This window comes from Ambystoma mexicanum, chromosome 13 (assembly GCF_040938575.1).
Source record: "Ambystoma mexicanum isolate Mex_15411 chromosome 13, UKY_AmexF1_1, whole genome shotgun sequence".
In the NCBI taxonomy this organism is placed as follows: Eukaryota; Metazoa; Chordata; class Amphibia; order Caudata; family Ambystomatidae; genus Ambystoma; species Ambystoma mexicanum.
Window position 1 is genome coordinate 640,638,761 of NC_090938.1, and position 20,266 is coordinate 640,659,026.

Genomic DNA, 20,266 nt, shown 5'->3' on the forward strand with positions numbered 1-20,266 from the left:
CTTCATGTATCGTTATCGGTTGCCCTTCTGTGGGCCATGCCAAAACTCAGGGCACAGTCCTGCACACCGAAGGATATTGATTTAATAAGAAGATGGATTATAAGGTTTTCCAGTGGATGAGATTGAAAGTAAAGTAGAGGACAGGCTGTCTTTCCGCCTCTGCAGCCTGCACTTTACCCACGATATGTACGAACAATCAAAGTACACAAAAAAGCAGCGACACAGAATTCTTCATAAATTGCTTCCAAATGCAATTCCAACTCAATTTTGGCACACACTGGCTCAGGTCAGTACTGGACGATGAATTTGTTATGTAGGATTATGGTCCGCATAAATAAGCATTCTCTATGATCTCTCGATTGAAAAGGTAACTTCATGAACGGGTTAGAGCTTTCGGTGTACATTTACTTAAAATGTGTCTTACTCAAGTTTCCATAGCATCCAGATTCTATTGAATTTTAAAATGGTTTACTTTACTACATCTGTCCCCGCTTTCCAGAGCTTCTAATAAATCAATGAATTGTGACCATTAGTAAAGATCCCATAATGCCCTTTAAAAGTTGCATAATGTTTTCGAAATCTGTTGCTTGACATATCCTTTTTTACGTAGAGCACACTGATGGAAGCACAGATCCTCACAAGTGACGAAAACCACAGACATGTCTAGTATCCCAATGGTGAGCCCTACCGACAAGCGCAAAGGGAAATTTTATAGTGTCGGATCTGCCCACATGTCTAGTACTAACTCCGCCCCACCCCCCCCTTCGTACTATTTTCTGACAATGTACTGTAAATGAAGGAGCAGGATTCTGCATGAAGTACTTTTCCGGAGTCAACTTCAAGCTCACTCGCCCGTTAAGTAATATTGTACTGGTCCTTTATGAGAATGGGTTATGCTTGGAATTTCAAAAAAATTGAATGTATGGTTGTGTCTCTGTATGTACCATCGTCTGCATTTCATTGTTTAAGTTCCATTTCGACGTTTTCTGTGTTATAGGGGATGCTGGAACTTAGACTACAACCACTTCCTCCTTTGCAACAGGTCCAGAGTATGAAGTATGCGTACTTACAGTTCCCTTGCAAGAATGAAAGTAAATCCTACAAAGGATATCATTTGATACTGAAATACATGTAACCTTGCACTTCAAATGTTACACTTCCTCCCTAATGCAGAATAGATTAAAAAACAAACCTTGCAAAGCAAACTACTTTTGAAGGCGACATTACAATCAGCATGTTTTGCACAGTGATCTTTGATCAATTACATGCGTCACCTAAAGCTCTTTGGATTAAGGCGCTATATAAATAACAAATCATTATCATCAGGTGAAATCTGAAATGTACATTATGACCAAATCACAGACTGTTTGGGGTATGTTCATACGAATGTTCCGACTTGTGTTGCTAATACAAATCTTATAGTATTTGGTTTATAATCATTTCATGCTACTGTGTGTGTAAGTGCTCTGTGCAATGAAAGATGTTAATGTCCAGTTTGACATTTTATTTAATGATTATTCTATTCAAGGAATGTACCCATGGTGTGGAGGCACATGAACCAGAGTTATACATAACCTAATATTGAATACAATTGGGCATCACATTACATTTAGAATACATTTTTATAATGTTTTCAAGTACCTCAAGTTGGTTCTGTTTATAGATATGTACATATGTTTGTGTGCGTGCAAATTAAATTTGCTTTATTTAAACCTTATTAAAAAACACTTTCAGCTTGGTGCGGTGTGCAAAGAGAAGGCCACGAATTTGAAGCAAATTAAGAAAAACAAGGGCAAAGAACAAACAAGTTTGTTTTGGAGGTTTTTAAGCAGATGTTTTATTCATATTAGATTTTTAGTTTGAAAATGGTATCTGCTGTATGTGTGCTATACACTGAGCATGTTTTTCTACACATCTGTTAGAGGCCCAGAAGGAAGAGAAGTATAAAGACTCAGACAACAAATGAAACCAGAGAGGTCGCTTGCCAAACAGATTTAACAATGGATCAACTATTATGGAGGCGCAGCGTGGTCCAGTCAATAATCAGACTTGTGATGCACAGGGCCAGTGGCCGGAAAATGAATGTAATCTCACCTGCAAACCGTACAAAATGCCCATGGACTATTGCTACTATGTGCCAACTCGACAAGATGAAATAGAAGACAAAGATGCATTGCAATTGCTCGCAGACCCCTTGACACAATCTACACCCTCTAAAAAATGTTTCACCCAAGAAACATTCACTGTTACAGTTTCTCCAATTCATGTGCAAATATCACAGAGGCTGATGCTTCAACGCAATTGACTGAGGAATTTGCTCAAGATGGGGACTTCGAATTGTCCACCACAGCCAAGTCACAAAACACATTTATGCCAGACGATTGGCTATTAAAGGAGCAAAAATACATTGCATTCAACAGCTGCCTGCTGGAGATCGTACAAATGCTGAAATGTGTCCATACATTAAGAGTGAACATATGCAGGGAGCCACTGGTGAATGTATCTCGTGTATTACAAGGCACTAACCTGAAAATCCATGTCAGCTGTGTCCACCTGCATAATACATGTTCATGGTCAGCTCACCCGATGCAAAGTGCCTGCGGGAAATCTATGTTCAGCAGCTTTACTTTTCAGCTGGTCGACTTTTGGTATGATTTCCAGTTTCTGTCAATTTGTGGAAGTGGAGTTCCTCGCTAAAACCCAGTACTACAAATGTCAAAGGGAATTCTTATTCCCTGCTATTAGTCAAGCCTGGATAAAAAAAAAAAAAAAATCTAACAGATGTCAATGGACAGTACATTCTCTGGAAAACGTTTCAGGCTAGCTGGCGGACAGTCCCGGACTTTCCGCAAAGTACTGCGCATATCACTTTCTAGACATGGAAAGTAAAACATTTTTTTTTTAAATTGCGAGTTTGGTGATCGTGCAGATGTCTGAATGTACATCCTCTGTGGCCATGGAGAAACATGGTTTTATCAAATCTGAACATCTGGAATCCAGGGGAATGCAAATAGATCCGATAGCCACCGACAGGCACGTTTCAATAGCCAAGGCCATGCGAGAGCCGTCCACACATTCGGCATCAATTAGATGCATGGCACATTGCCAAATTAGTCAAAAAAATTACAGCTGCTGGTAAAAAAGGGTTTGGAAAATATTTTAAAATGGTGTCAGTCTATCAGCAACCATCTTTGGTGGAGCTCCAAAACCTGTGATGGATCTGTAGAAATTCTATTTGAAAAATGGCGATCATTGATTCACCGTTGTTCCAACGTACACTCATGGACACAAAAACGACATTTCCACAAATGTGCAAATGGACCTTTATCGAAAGATCAGGAACGCAAGAAGAAGTGGTTGGTGCCATGTTCCCCTCCAGACAAAGCACTTGAGAACATTGTGTACGATAAAATGCTTTCAAGAGACCTGAAGGGACTCTCAGAATTTTGTCATACCAGAGATTTGGAAGGGTGCCAAAATATAAGCCTAAAGTACAGGCCCAAAAGGTTGCATTTCGGCATAGATGGTATGGAGGCCAGAACAAGACACGCTGTACTTGCGCACAACGAGGACGTTGGGAGGGAACAAATCGAAAACTGCAGGAACCTTCGGGATGCTTTGTTACCTCATGGCCCTTACAAAACAAGGAAAACAATAGGTGGCCAAGCCAATATACAAGGAAATTGAATTAGAATTTGTGAAAGATCTGACATTGACTGCGTTGGCCATGCATACTCGTAATCGATTCCAATTTTGTTCCTAGGACACATACAGTGCCACAAAACATTGCAAATGAGCCCTGTCCACCTAAAGCGGAACTTTTTGAAAGGTCGACTTCCAGATTCAAATGATTTGTAGCTGTCTTGATAATCTGCTCACAATAACATTTTCGATATGTTCCCAATGTTTGGACATTGTACAGAAAGAATCGAATGCTATTACACTCGCAATTTCAATGCTATAAAACGTATGGTGGCAGAAATAGTGATATGCAAATGGAGATTTGGCATCAGTCAAGGTACACTGAGGCTTGGTGTCAGTCAAACCCTCTGCTAGACCCAAACCACATCCACACATGCATGGCACTGGCGTTGATCGCCTATGGTAGGTAAGATTTTCATAGTAATGATAAAAATCGCCTGACCTGTGTCAACCCCATAACTTTTTGCTTTACTGGTGTATTATTTTTTCGTACACCTCCGAGTGGACACCTTTTTACACACTAACAAGAATATTTCATTCTTTTGAAGGTGTGATTTATTGGGCTCTCCATAGCGTCCATATTGTCTTTTCAAATGTATCCTCTTTGGCAACTTTTAAGCAACAAGTGCCTGTTGTTACTAGGTAGCCCCAGGTGCTCCACTTTTAACTTCGCTGGCTAACCTGGACAGAACTACAGTTCGCGAAGGGTAGAAAGTATCTTTTGATCCATTTTGGTGATAGTTAGTATCCCCATTCTCATTTTAATTAAATGTAACGTTTAAGTTACACTGACAAACTTACCATTAATGGCAGGTGGGAGTAATTTGTTGAACACTTCAACTGATGTGAAAGGCACACCAAGTCTTCACTAGAGGATTCAAACTGTCCTCACATCACAAGAAATCATGCTCCTACCTTTCTGCAAAGTATATAAAAGTTTAGTTACCTTTGAAATGTTATGCTATTCTCTAAAGTATACATAAGGTTATTTTGCTCACCTGTCAATTGGTTGTGTCTCTTCCACAAAAGTAATTTTGGTTTCAGTTTATTATTCCTTTAAGGATAATTGTATGACTGGGTTTTGCTTACCGTGACATGCTGTTAGCCTGTGCAGATGAAGTCTGCCTTAGGTTTTGCCGACATAACTTTGGGTCATTCATTCAGTGCAACACTGGGTTTTGCTTTGCATGGTCTGTTTTAGACAGACACAAAAAGTCAGGTGACACTTGCCTTTTCAGTTGCTTACAGTATCAGTTTCACTTACCTTGAGTGGAACTGTGTTATCCTATAATAAGTTGGGGTTACTGCTTCCCCTAGTCTGTGAACCGAAAAGCAACTGTAATTGAATATTACACCCCAAGGCCCAACTACCCTAGAATTACTTATCCTGAATAAAAGTTATAGGTTCATTCTGTGCCTAGTATATGAGCATCACTAGATCAGAAAAATGTATTGTCCAGTTCATTACACTATGATTTCTTGCTGAGAGTCACAGTACAACGGATAGGGTCTATCATCCATGGTAACACTGAAATGATCCAGAGGGAGGCCCCAGACGAAAAAAGATCAAACAACAACTTGTTGCTTGGAGAAGCGACTGAGCCTGAGGGAGTTGGGGGTGGAGGAGAGAAGAGCTTGAGTAAGAAGATATTTCTGAAGAGAAGGTTGGAGGTAGAGAGGACCCCGGCCCCAGAAGGCCTCGTAGACAACGCAGAGGGTCTTCAACTTTATCCTTTCAGCCACTGGGAGCCAGTGACAAAGTGTCAGGGCTGGAGAGATACGGCTTGACGACAAGGACAAGACTTGCAGTCCTGTTCTGGATGAGTTGCAGAAGGCGGAGAGTTGAAGCAAGTCGGCCAAGGCAGGAGCCAGGTTGTCAATGTGGTCCTTGATGGTGGGGGGGAAGGAGCAGAGGACGAAAGGGTGGACAGGATGTCCTTGGTTTTGGAGATTAAATGAAAGGCGAGAGCCGTGCATAGGGGATGGGAGGGAACAGGAGAGGCTGAGACTGCAGCACAATTCACCAGCTCCTTGAAGATTTTAAAGAGTTCTGCCGAGTTCTCTGTAATCAAAAAGTAATTAGTGGTTTTGAATTTACTAGAACTGCTGTTAGGTATTCCAAATAAGGTTATATATGCTTTGATCCGAGTACCTTCAAGCATAGTGTGTTTTTATAAATGTGGTTATATATAATGCGATAGTATTTCTTTCCTCCAAAGATTAACCGGGCCTACTCTTATTTAAATAGACCATTTATTTTTACATTGCATAGTGGGTCTGTGTTTCTTTGTACCTTTTGATTTGCAATTTCATTTTAAGCGATTCTACATCTCTCTCCCTCCCTCTATCCCCCTCTCCTCCTCGCCCCTCTCCAAGCCAAGCTGCTCTGTCTATGCTAACAAAAACTCAGGTGGTACAGCATTATACTAAGATAGGAGTATTGCACTGCCTCAGTTGAATGTTTTTACTAAACCCTTGTGCTTCAGAAAAACTGTCCCAATAGCCTCCCCGTAGCAGACACAATAAATTGTTACAATATGGTATATGTGTAATATATATGTAAAATGTGGAGGTGCATCCCGTCGATAATAAGTGCGATGAAAGGGTCATTGGAAGGGGTAAAAAGCATGTCCTTGCAGACATAAAAAAAAAAGAAGAAAACCGATCCCATAGCTCCAGTTGGCTACATGGATCAAGCTCTTGCATCACTTGACGGTTTCGGACCGCCAGAACCGATACCTTTTACACACAGATATCCCATAAAAGGTATTCAATGTTGGCTGGGTTAGCCTGCGCTACCTGAATATTCTCACCTTTTAAACTGATCTGCCACCAAGGGGACATGCTACTCGAATTGTGGAAACCAATTCTTCATCGCCTCAGACGCCTTCCTGGCTTGCTACAGCCTTCGTGTGAAGAACTGCTGTTTGCTTCAACGGCACGATCATGCGCTCATGCAATACTGCAATGTTGAGCACAAGGCTACCCACTTCTTAGGGCTGCACTAGAAAGTTAATGATTGACTTTGAAAAATTGTTTAATGCTCCTCATTGCTTACCATATACAAATACAAATAAATAAGCACTTGCACAGCCAATTTGCACAAGGCTTAGTTGGAGCATGAATGCAACTTATTTGGTATGGGCATGCAATGTCACCTGTCTCGCATGAAGGTAGGGAGGGCTGCCTCAGGTGCGATAGACAGGCTGAACGGACATGCATGAATTATAGTAGACAGCGTGCAATTGAAGGCTGTCCCCTTTTACACTCACAACAGAATGAATACAACCCTCTAGGGAAATAAGCCAAGAGATAGCTTGCAGGGATAACAAGGTTTAATTGTACAGAATACAAAAAATATCAGCAAAGGCGTCTGCTGTTCGAGAACATTGGGACTCTAGAATCAATGTTGTTGCCTTTTGAGAGGACCCAGTGTCAGTAATGACATCACATAGAGGGTCTGAACCCGCACTAGTGATCGGTAAGACAGTTTACATGATCGTGCCACAATTTGTTTATCAGCTGTATTTCAAATTCCACTTGGGCCCGCTGGGCTCATCTCTCCATGGAGGGATGGTCAGGTTGTGGGCTGATGCTTGTGGGAATGGAAGAAATAAATTCAGTCACACCGACAAGTCTTGTCCGGTCTTTTTTATTACTGTGGCATTCTTTCACAAAAAAATCGAAACCTACCAGTCTCTGGCTTCAATCACTGAAAACAAGCTGCTATTGTTTATTTGGCCTTGAGCCAAAACACAAGGTGTCGAATACCCTCAAAAATGATCGCTTACTATATTGAAAGTGGACATTTGAAAATTGTTTCAATTTCTGCAATCTGTTGTTCGGAGCGGTTATTCTGTGTGAGAACGAGAGAATGTAACTTCCTAACATTATGTAAGTTCAACTATACATAATATTTTTGCGGTTAAAAAACTGTATGTGTGCTGTATGCATATTGAACAATTCACCAACGTCCAAATGGGCGATTTGACAAAAATAACGTACACAATACGTTAGGTTGAATTATATTTATACCATGCTATAAAAAAACAGTGCATAACTCGCGGTTTATATGCCTAGTAATAATTATTATTTGTATATAGTTTAAAGAGGAGTGAATTGGGCAGTATTGCTTACTGGCATTATTATGGGTCATTAGCTGGAGCATATTGTGACGATTATTCATCGACGACCCGCAACCACAACCTGTATGCAGGCTAGTGATATCTAAACCGCTTTGTCCCATGAAATATCCGGGCGTGCTGTCACTGTTGCATCCTTGTGCATCATAAAGTAGGTGTGGGGTGAAGTGCTGGGGGCTGAACCATTTTCGGAGGGAACTTGGTTCGCTTTTCTATCAATAATCTTCCCAGTTCCGTTATAATGCCACCCGTCTGTGGTTCTCCATATCCACCTGGTTCTTCTTCCCGTTGGGACCTATACCTACTTCCCACGCTAACCCTTCATGCACGTAGTGGTCTCAAATACTCCACCATATTGTTGTGTGTGTTCATTATGTGTGGTTTGTGTTTATGATTAGGTTTCATACGGTGCTGAATCATACAGTAAATGTTTATATATTAAAGAACGGCTACTAAAATATATTTTAGTCTGTTATCGACACAGATATTGTACCGTTCTGCGTATGCCATAGTTTCCAGCTACCATCGGATGGATTCTTCAATCAACATTGGCGGATAAGCATAAAAACTGTGCTTATTGCATTACCATTAAGTGGGATGACAGTCCGGGACCGATCTTCTCTTTGCTGGTACACACGACAAGGAGCAACCTGTCATATCCGATGTATCAACATGCCGAAGCAAAAGCGTTGTGATTCGAAAGTGCAAAAGAATCCATATCTTCTCACGAAATGAACACCACATGCGCCATTAGAAAGTTTTGCTTGTGTAACATAAGGACACACAAGAACTGGAGTACTGGGATTAATCGACCGTTGAGCGTAATCAGCGTATCATGAGGAAGTTATAGACAACGTTCGAAGATTTGCGATATTCGCTAGCTATAACTTGTATGGCAAAAACATATTGTTCATTTCTGTTTTTCTATCCGATTTGGGACGTGCTGTGAGAGGATGTGTGCGTTTATCTTCCTTGTTCTGCGTTAACTGACGTTATGGCATGGGTGATGACTGGGCGCATTTGGCTACGCTGCCACAAACGTCTTGAAAATAGGTAGAGCACATCAATTGGAATAGTGATGTCAGCTTCAAGGGCGGGCGATCTGTAATCTTGCCACGGCACACTACGTTAGTGCAATGCCTCAACGGATAAGATTAGCACAAGATGGCTGCGCCCAACCCATTGTTTTCGCATGTGTAAAAGTGTGTAAAACTAAAGGTAACATGCATAGGAAAGTGTTTTAAGATCGATTACAATATGCTTAAAAATAAATGCCCGAACGATGGGACAATCTTGAGCGCACTTCCCCTTTAAGATCTTGACATCAAATGTGCCATTGGTTGTATTTGAAAGCTCCAGAAAGTGTGTCAGAATACCTACGTTTTGGGGATAAAGTAGAACATATTTCAGACCATGAGACCAGAGAAATGTGAATAAGCCTTGAAGAGGCTGTAAGGTCCATTGACCTACATAGCCCTGCTCTCAATCTGAATACGCTTTAAAGAGGCTGTAAAGTTCATTGGCCCTTCCTCAAGGGGCACACAGAGTCTCCCTACAAATCCCTGCAGTAAATTCACTTCTGCGAGTACTTAGCCCATATAATGATATCATTAAATCCATGTGCCTCTACCCCGTCGCAGTAATTATTGAAGGCGGTCCGCCTGACTTACAACAGAACCCAGAGATTCCTACATATTTCTGGGCACAGATTGCTGGCATATATTACAGTGTGCGGACGCCGTTGATGTGGGGTGTGAATTACTGAGCAGCTTCACGGGACCCCCACCGCAATAACCGCTGGCTAATCCCCACTCATTATGTTTGGCGAATGTGGTTCTGTTCAGCTAGCCTAACTCTTGTTCCGCAACGTAAATAGCCATCAGTATGTCACTGGGAAGCAGAGAATGAGATGACCGAAGACGGGGTGCCATTAGTTAAGATGATTCACTTTTTAATCGGCTGAGCACATTGCAGAGATCTTTCACTACCTTTGGTACATATGGCTGAGGGAAGGGTTGACAGTTGAGTTGGGCTGGCATTAGTGGGAAGGACTAACCTCTTGATCCGCAGCACACACTGCGCCGATGCCCTCTCGTTGTCCCAATCGCTGCTCACCGTTGGGTCCCAGAAACTGGAGTGCGAAAGAAGGGCCGCACCGGCCGACTGTAGACCGCTTAGGGGAGAGATAGTGCCTATCGGGGGCATGGGAGCGATAGTCGCGACAGGAGGCATGGGTGCAATGGTCGCGATAGGCGTGACGCCTCCTGGAGAGCCCCCGAAGCCAGCCGCTGCCCACAGTTCGGCAGGCAAGAAAGTGGCGCCCCCCGCACTGCCGCCTGTCCCCGGGGGCGCTCCGCCGCCGCTGCCACCCGCCGCCATCAGCGCAGCCAAAACAGCGTCCTCCCCGGGACTCTCCGCCATTCCGTCACCGAACCAGCTACTTCCGGACCAGCGAGACTCGCTTGGAAGCAGACTGTCTGAGCTTGACGTCAGAAAGTCAACAACCAGCGAGTCTGGAGGGGACAGAGCGTCTAGATCGAAAAATGTAGGAACATGGGGCGGAGTAGGAAGCGACGCATAGTCGCTGCGAGCGGCAGGGCCGAGGAGGCACTACTGATGGTGGAGGGCGGGGCGCACGCAGTTCGTGGCGCTTCGAGGCCTTGAGTTTCGGAGGCGGCAGACGGAGTGCGGGCCCCCGGGGGTTTGGGGTTTGAACGTTGGAGTGCGGTCGGCGTGTTTCGGGTCGGTGGTCGGGCTGTTGAGGGGTGTTGCGCGGATGGCGGATGCGTTTAGTAGTGCCGGGAGAAGCGGAGCTGGGGTCGGGGAGTGAGTTGGTGGGGGGCGTTTGTTTGTGGTCGGGTGGCTGTTGGTGTGGATTGGCTGGGTGTGGTTTGTGGTAGGGTGGCTAGTGGTGCGTGTGGTAGTGTGGGTGTTGCTTGGGTTAGTCGCGGTGGGTTGGCGGCAGCGCGCGGTGCCTCGCCTGAAGCGCATGTGTAGGCGTACGGGCTGGGGTCTCGCGGGTCTGCGCGCCGGTCTCCGGGCTCCCTGGGTGGTGTGTGTTTGGGGTGTAGTGTCTGTTGGTGTGGATTGGTGGGGTGTGGTTGTTTGCGGTGGGATTGCGGGTGGCTGGTGTTGGATTGGTGGGGTATGGTAGTTTGCGGTAGGGTTGCAGGTGGCAGGTGTTGTTTTGGGGTAGTGGTTGTTTGTGGCTGGAGGTTCGTGTGTGGGTGTCGCTTGGATTAGTCGCGGTGGGTTGGCGGCAGCGCGCGGTGCCTCGCCTGAAGCGCATGTGTAGGCGTACGGGCTGGGGTCTCGCGGGTCTGCGCGCCGGTCTCCGGGCTCCCCGGGTGGTGTGAGTTTGGGGTGTAGTGTCTGTTGGTGTGAATTGGTGGGGTGTGGTTGTTTGCGGTGGGATTGCGGGTGGCTGGTGTTGGATTGGTGGGGTGTGGTAGTTTGCGGTGGGGTTGCAGGTGGCAGGTGTTGTTTTGGGGTAGTAGTTGTTTGTGGCTGGAGGTTCGTGTGTGGGTGTCGCTTGGGTTAGTCGCGGTGGGTTGGCGGCAGCGCGCGGTGCCTCGCCTGAAGCGCATGTGTAGGCGTACGGGCTGGGGTCTCGCGGGTCTGCGCGCCGGTCTCCGGGCTCCCGGCTCCCGGGGTGGTGTGAGTTTGGGGTGTAGTGTCTGTTGGTGTGGATTGGTGGGGTGTGGTTGTTTGCGGTGGGATTGCGAGTGGCTGGTGTTGGATTGGTGGGGTGTGGTTGTTTGCGGTGGGGTTGCGGGTGGTTGTGTGGAAGTGTGGCCTGTGTGTTGATTGGTGTAGGTGGTGCACATCATCCTTTAGGATGGGGAAGCGCCTGCGTGGGTCCGCCCACGCGTTCGTTAATTAAGAAGAAGAAGAAGGAAGCGACGCATGGTAGTTATCCTGTGCTTGGTTCGCTCACAGAACGTGCTAGCGCGGTACACTATCGTTTTCCTGTGCAGCTATCGGAGCTTGAAGCCACGATTATGTGTATCTGAATTTTTATGACGAGTGGTGGAGATCAAACATCCCACGGGTTTGCTATATAATATTGTTGTGGCCTAAATAGATGACAGGACGCTGTAGGGTTTCTAACAGTCTGTATTGACTGACAACAGGGAAAAAGGCTCTAAGGTGGCCTGGTGATTCTAGGCGCTTACTTACAGTTCATTGCGATCAAGGCCTGTGCTTTCCCAGTTGATTCACTGTAGAAAGGTTGTGCTCACCGGTGGCACGCTGTAGACTTCTAGGGCCCCCATGAAGCCTCCTGTGACTGTGGTGTTACGCCCTAGAAGCTGTGGTGTGAGTTCTGTCACTCACTGCCTTATCCTGTAATCAGGAGCAGCGCTCCTGTGTGACCGCTTCAGCTGGCCGAGCGCCAACTTTGAAGCGGGAACGTTTTCCCGCGGAGCGTGGGCTCACGAGATCCCGTCTCGCGAGAACACGCTCCCGCGATCATGTGATGTCCCCACACACCTCCTTTGCTGGGAAAAAGGATGGGTGGTCACTCCATGATGAAGTCCGCATATTTCCTGGGTTTCCTCTCTCTCTGGGGCCTGCCAGGATCGGGGTATGGAGCTGGATCGATGAAGTGTCTTTGGGAGGGTGAGGGTGATTCAGGTTCTCTTTGTCCAGCTCTTTGCTGTGATTCCCTGGGTGTTGTTGGGGGAATGGGGATTGCGAAGTCGTTGTGATGGTGCGGCTCTATGGTATCTCTACTCGGGAGGTGATGGTTCTCGTATGACTCTTGGCAGACTTGATCTCCTCCAGTGTCTCCTTGCGAGTGTACAGTGTCTTCTTTCCTGCGGTACATGGCTACCCTTTCTAGATTCCATCTCCTGCCATCGCTGGTGCAGATGTGGTTTGCCCCTCTCTCCATGACTTCTATGGGACTGCTCTATCTGGAACCAGTGGAGGTGTCCTTGTGGGGAAGTCGTATCTTCACCAGATCCCCTTTGTTGACTTGTGTGTGTCGAGCGGCTTGGCGCAAATCCCCCTGTGCTTTCATTGCTTCTTTGTTGCGCTGCATGCGGCACGTTATGTCATCCATGTCAACGTCTTCGTCGGCCCTCACTTGCTGGAGCCATGGTGGTACCAGTGAGGATGCTGCCCTTCTCCCCCTCAGCAGATGGAAAGGTGAAACACCTGTGACGGCGTTGGGGGTGAGACGGTGGGCCGCTACGGCTTCTTTGACTGTCTTGTATGGGTCCAGGCCCGAGGCGTGAGCCAGTTGTAGCGCCCCATTGATGAAGCGGTTTGCGCGCTCGACTAGGCCATTTGCCTGTGGGTGGTATAGACTTGCTTTTCGCTGTTTGATGTTGTTGAGCTTGAGAAATTTTTCCATTTCTCTGGAGACTAGCTGGACTCCGTTGTCCGTGACAAGTTCTTCGGGTAGGCCCTCCCGCTGGAATATGGTGGTGAGTGTTTCAATGACTGAATGGGTCAGCTTCCACCCATTTGGAAAAATAGTCGATCATGACTATCCCGTACCTGTGCTCTGGGGGCATGTTGTCCAGCGGCCCTATGAAATCCAGCCCCAGTTTTCGCCACACCCCTTTGGGGACTTCGGTGGGCAGCATGGGGGCTTGCCTCACGGCTAGGCGCTTGTCGCTGTTTGAGCATTCATGGCACCTATCGACCATCTGCCGTACGTCCTGGTCCATGCCTGGCCACCAGTATGCGTCGCGTATCCTTCGTCTGGTCATGTTGCACCCTAAATGGCCCGAGTGTGCTCTGCACAGTATGACTTTGCGGATTCCGCTGGGTGGGATGACTTGATCACCTCTGAGAATGAGACCGTTCATGGCGGTGATTTCCTCGTTCACCTTCCAGTAGGGACGAAGGCCTTCGGGGATCGCTCTCTCGTTGGGCCATCCATTTCGAACCCAGGTGCTTACGTGCCTTAGGGCGTAGTCCTGCTCAAACTCTTCCTGCCAGTGGCGCTCGCTCATTTCCATGTACTCGACGTTCCTCAAGTCGCCGATGGAAGCAACAACACATTCGTCTTCCAGGAACGTGGTGCCGGGGGCGCTTTGGTTCAGGAGCCTGGACATGCAGTCCGCTTGTGCATTTTTCCAGCCCGCAATGTGTTGTATCTCATATGTGTACTCTTGGAGCTTTGCGGCGATCCTGGCCAGTCTGGGGGTGGCCGTCTTGGTGCCGCCCGGGCTCAACATGTGAATTAGGGGTTTGTGATCGGTGATCAACTTGAATCTTGTCCCCCATACGTATGATCTGAAATAGTCGACGGCCCAGGCGCATGCCAACATCTCTTTCTCTACCGTAGAGTAATTCTTCTCGGATGAGGATAGTGCCTTGGATGCAAACACCACAATGTTCTCAGTGTCGCCCTTCTTCTGGGTCAAGGTGGCGCCTAGACCGTATGCACTGGCGTCAGTGGTGATGTAGGTGTCCCATTCAGGGTTGTATGGTTTAAGACACGGCGCGTGTAGAATCCTTTTCTTGATTTCGCCGAAAGCCTCATCCTGTTCTGGGCCCCAAGAGTACGCTGCCCCCTTCTTCAGGAGCTCCCTCATGGGAGACGTGGTCTCAGAGAACCTGGGGACGAATTTGGCATAGTACTCGGCTAGGCCCAAGAATGGGCGTAGTTCCTCTTTGGACATCGGCGCCGGTGCTTCTGTAATGGCCTCCATGAGGTTCTTCTTGGGGCTTACCCCATCACTCGAGATGCAGTACCCAAGATATTCTACCTTGTTCACCCCGAAGACACACTTTTCATGGCGTAGGTGAATGCCTTCCTCCTGAAGTCTGCTCAGGACTGACTTGAGTGCCTTGTCATGGGTCTCGTTGTCTTTGGCGTACACCAGGATGTCATCCTGGAAGAATGAGACATTGGTGAGGCCTTTAAGCAGGGAGTTCATCATCCTCTGGAATGCGGATGCTGCGGACGATAACCCGAAAGGCATGCGGGTGTATTGGAAGGTGCCAAAAGGAGTGATGAACGCCGTCAGGGGCGGGAGGACTTGTGTAGAGGAATCTGGTGATAGGCATCACGCATGTCCAGCTTCGAGAAAATGGCCGCCTCCTTCATCATGAGGACAATCTCATTGATGCTGGGGAGTGGGAAGCTATCCGTGATCACCTCCAAGTTCAGGCTTCTCAGGTCGATGCAGATCCTGAGGTCGTTGCTGGACATTTTCTTTACTAATACTACCGGACTCAGCCACTCTGAGGATTCCACGGTTTCAATGGTTCCTTCTTCGACCATCTTCCTCAGGTGGGCGTCCAAAGCTGGTCTTGCGGTGGCAGGTACTGCCCTTACTTTGTGCTTGACTGGGGTGGTGTTGGGTTTCAGCCGAATCTTGTGGACAAAGTTTTTGACTTTTCCCGGATTCTCGGAAAACAGGTTTGGAAAGATCTCCTTGTAGTTTTGCGCTGCTCCTGATGAGATCATGAGCATCTGTTCCGGAGTGCTGGGATCTAGTTTCATGCTGAGTTTGTGTTGGTCATCCCACCCCAGCACGGCTGGACCTTTGGGTGAAAAATACACTTTGGTGGTGGTAGACCTCCCTTTAAAATCGATCCGGGCCTTGATGTAGCCCAACAGGTCGACCGTTGCCCCTCCAAACATGGTCGGTTTTTGCCTGGTTGATCTAATCTCCACTTTTTCTTGTCCCATCATCTCCTTGTACGTGTTGATGGGCAGAATGGTGAGGTCGGATCCCGAATCAGCCATGACGCGCGTTTCCATTCCGTCCACTTTAATGGTGCAGTGGGGCTTTTCTCTTCTGGCATGGGGGGCATTGACCATGACAACCATGGGTCTGTCCTGTAGTTCATCATCGTCAGTTGAGGTGCAGTCACCGTCAACACGGGAAACAGTTTTCTCCCGCCACATGCATGCCGGAGCCACGTGGCCAATGCGTCCGCACTTGGAGCACTCCTTATTCCTGGCGGGGCAGTCGCGGTCGTTCGCCATGTTCACAATCACTCTTGTCCGTTTGTTTTCTCAAAACGTTCGTGCTTATCGAAAGTACTGTAAAGTAAATTGTATAATCAACACAAAATGCTCTATGTCATTGTAAAATAAACATACACACACAGAACAACTTTATGGCTTGTAGGATCTTTTCATCCTGATTATTTTCTTCTTATACATGTACCCACCTGGGTAAATCGGGACTCGGCCAGGCGCCCTATTTTTTTACACAACTATAGTGACGACATACTAGTCTTCGGCACCGATGTAAATAAGCACGATGAGATGCTGATGAAAGTGTACAAAGCCCTGAATGATGCAAACCTCACCTTGAACCGAGATAAATGCGAGTTTCACAAAAGCACACTGAAGTTCTTTGGACATGTATTCCCAGAGACGGGCATGACACCAGAACCAGAGAAGGTGGCAGCGCTAAATGAAACCTCGGCCCCAGCAAACGTGTCGGAATTGCGCTCATTCCTTGGCCTGGCCAGCTACTGCAACCGTTACATCAAAGACTTTGCGTCAGTCAGTGAGCCGCTGAGACAGTTGACGCATCAAGATGTGGCCTTTCAATGGACCGATGACTGCCAGAGGGCGTTTGAGATCATCCGAGAAAGGGTAGCGAAAGCAGAAAACATGGCCTACTACGATCCAAGCCGGAAAAAAAACTGAACTGACCGTGGGCTTGCGAGCCATACTAGCCCAAGTGGACCCAAGAGACCCTTCTCAAACGCACATCGTTGCATATGCCAGCAGGAGCCTCTCCACGACCGAGCAGGCATACTTTCAAGCAGAAAAAGAGGGTCTAGCTGTCGTATGGGCGTGCAAGCACTTTCATCTGTTTCTATACGGGAAACCGTTTAGAGTCGTCACTGTTCATCAAGCCCTGCTATTCTTATACGGAAATCCACAGGCAAAAATGCCACCCCGCATTGCTCGATGGGGGTTAAGACTACAAGACTATGCATTCGAGATAGTCCACTGGCCAGGGAAAGGCGAAAACCCCACAGACCTTCTGTCGAGAAGGCCCCGGGAGGGGTGTGCGCCAGATCCTTCCATGGCAGACGGGTACCTCAAATACCTCATACACCAGACCACCCCGGAGGGGGTCAATACAGAGACATTAGCGAGGGAAACCGAAAATGACCCCGCCTGCCGAATCATATGTGAGGGACTCGAGTCTGGACTATGGCGGAGAGCAAAAGAAAGAGTGAGAGCAGCAGGGGACGTGGTACAGGTGGAGGTGGAGCGCCTGATACAAGTGAAGGATGTGCTAGCACTATCGGAGGACCATTTCCTGCTGAAAGACTGCAAACTAGTAATCCCGTCAGCTCTGAGAGCAAAAGTCATCGAGTTGGCACATGAAAATCACTGGGTCATGGTGTCCAACAAGTGCATGGTCCGCCAGAAAGTTTGGTTCCCCACCATGGACTCCATGGTGGAGTCAGCGTTAAAAGATTGTCGACGTGCCGACTTGTCACCCCAAATCGACACCCGGAACCGCTGATCATGTCTGACCTGCCACAGGGAATCTGGGACGCCGTGGCGGCTGACTTCTTTGGGCCCATTGAAGGAGGGATATACGTCCTCGCAGTGATGGATGAGTATTCCCGATATCCGGAAATTCAATTGATATCGTCCACGGCAGCTCACCATGTCGTCCCTGCCCTGGACCACATATTCTCGGCATACAGAGTTCCCACGGTGCTCAAGACGGACAATGGCCCCCCTTTCAGTGGGCATCAGTTTGACCAGTTTGCCGAATATCTAGGGTTTCACCACAGGAAGATAACTCCCCTCTGGCCCCAAGCAAATGGCAAGATAGAACGCTTCATGGCTAATCTAAAAAGAGCCCTGCAAATTGCCAAGTCAACCGGTTAGCCGTGTGAACAAGTGCTAAATCAGCTCCTGAGAGACTATCGAGGAACACCCCATAGCACCACAGGGAGGACCACTGCAGAGCTGATGTTTGGGTGAAAAACCCAAACGAGAATTCCACAAGCCCGCCATATCAGCATTCCACCCGAACTAGACCAGGAGGTCAGGGAGCGGGATGAGGTCGCGAAGGCTCGCATGAAAGAGTACGCTGACACCCACCGCAGAGCACAAGTGCCGCAGATGGAAGTGGGAGATGTGGTTGCAGTAAAACACAAAAATACGTCTCCATTCCGAGATGATCCCCTACTTATCACGCAAAAAAAAGGGTCCATGGTGACGGCCCACGGTTCGGAGGGGTCCGTCACACGAAATTCCTCACACTTCAAGGGAATTCCAGTTCTGAGGTCGAGGCCCCTGAGCGGACGGGTTAAAGCACCCCTGGACTATGAATCGGATGACCCGTATCTCGGAGACCAATGGGACACCGAGGACTCTGATCAAGAATCTCTGAAGGAGAGTGAGGGTGGTGTGCATTCTCCGGCGACCGTCAGCGCACGCCCGCAGAGAGCATGGAACAAGCCTCGCCGATGGATCGATGAAATGGACTAGTGCGGTCCCCCAGACCGACACCTGTTGTGAAGAGTCTGGTAACTTTAAAATGGTGAGAGCGGGAGGCGGGCATTGGGGAAAGAGGAACTAACGGGAAGTGACGGGGAGGGGGCAGGGGAAAGGGCAGAACAAAGTTGTAGGTTAATAAAGACACAAGTATTGCAGGACAGCTGCGTCTGTGTCTTTTGTGCTGCGACGCTGCGCACCTGGGCCCACCCAAGCTTCTACAGGGCTGTGCAGCTTGCATGTACTAAGCTCGCTGTTAGGCCAAAGTGTCGCCTCCCAAACTCATGTGGCTCTCTAGCGACCAACACCCACTCTTAGCAGCCTACCAGACGCTGCAGGCCCTTTAATGACTACTTTACACTTTCTTTCTTCAAGCAGAGCATTTAAAATGGGGGAGATTTACAAGTGAAAGCCCATTTAAGAGACCATCGGATTGTTTTGAAGGAGATGTTTGTAGCATTTCTATGTTAAGAAATCCAAATAGGCAATTTCATTCTGAAAACACACAAAAGCACCAGTTAGCTGCCTAAATCTATGCTCTTCTCCAGGTCAATTACAATATATCACTCAAAACTGTTTTAAATTAGCTACATTATTTTCAGATGTTCATATTTAACGCACCAAAAAGTGTTTATTTTTGGTAAAATGTGATTTTTTCATCACATCATATATGAACCCTGCATTTTTCAAACACTGAAACGCAAACGGGTAACAATTTCACACATTACATGTTGTTATACGTCTTGAAAATACAAAGGCTATTTTTTTGCCTTTTGTTGAATTGCATTCTGGTATTTGTAGCCTCCCAGTCAAGATGGGGGAATATGCCACAATTGTACATATTTTGCTTAACATATTTCTGTCAGGATTTATATATTTGAGTGGGTACTTTACTATGGTATGTGTACTTTTCAACTCCTCTTTATAAAGCAGAGTATTGTTGAGAGCCAGACACGGGGCTGAAGAGGAGACATGATGAGGGGGTAAGTGAGTCCTGAATATTTGCCCAGGATGTGGCAAGAGAGGTTGCAATCCTGGAGACTGGTGCAGTTATCTTTCCCTGATTGTGGCCAACTGCTGCTTTTCAAGGCACAAGTAAAGGTTACATGTGGATGGACAGTAACATTTTTCAGAGAGTAGACGCAACTCCCTTGGGGTTTTTTTGAAGTCGACAAGCTTGCACAGGCATTTGGCTACCAGGATTTCATGCCAGTGCAGACACATAACATTATCATCAAATCACATGCTCATATTGGGATTTTGTTTTCCAGAGAATATTTCACTACATATTGCTGGGTTTAAAAGGTGACCACCTTTTATACTTTGCCAGCGTATTTATTTAATTTATTTATTTACTGTGCATTTGTAAGGCGCTTATACAGCAAGTAAATTGTGTTTCAAAGCACCCACAGGGCAGCAGGGAGGGAACATGGGAGTGAGATGCAAATATAGCAATGAAAGATAGAGGCGGTCTTTCTAGGCCATGTGAGCATTCAGAATGTGCAAGTGCAGTGAGATAGAAGGGAAGAGGGGGGGTAAGTGCTAGGAATACAATGGGAGGACGTGCTAGGGGGGTAGGCAGCTGTTAAGTGACTTGGTGAGAGTGGTCAACTGCCAATAAATAGGTAAGTGCAGGCTTGTGATAACACACGCCAGTGGGTGCCAAGGCAAGCGCTGGGAGCGGGCAGAGACTGAAGGTGATTGGCTGTTTGAGGCCAGGACCAGGTGGACACAGAAGGGCCCTGGTCACCAAACTCAGCAACTATGGGATTTAGCAGAGGAGGGAGGAAGGGAAGAAGGAGGCGAAAAGGAAGGTCTTGAGGAGCTTGCGGAATTTGAGGAGATCCAGCTCAAGATGAAGAGGACAGGGGAGGCTGCTCCATAGGAGGGAGCCAGCCGAGGAAAGAGATCAGTCACCAGCTCGCTGGTGCCGGAGGAACGTAAGGATCTGAAGGGAGAGTATTTAGTGAGA

General features: G+C 47.3%; 1 protein-coding gene across 1 annotated transcript in view; it reads right to left on the reverse strand.

The window, feature by feature from the left end:
• UBE2Z (ubiquitin conjugating enzyme E2 Z) overlaps positions 1-10,393 on the reverse strand; it is a 125,507-nt gene extending 115,114 nt beyond the window's left edge. Inside the window, exon 1 of the mRNA XM_069634580.1 lies at positions 9,901-10,393. Coding sequence (XP_069490681.1) covers positions 9,901-10,265 — 365 coding nt within the window. The 5' untranslated portion in view covers positions 10,266-10,393. The remainder of the gene's footprint in view (positions 1-9,900) is intronic.
• Positions 10,394-20,266: the final 9,873 nt, after the last annotated feature.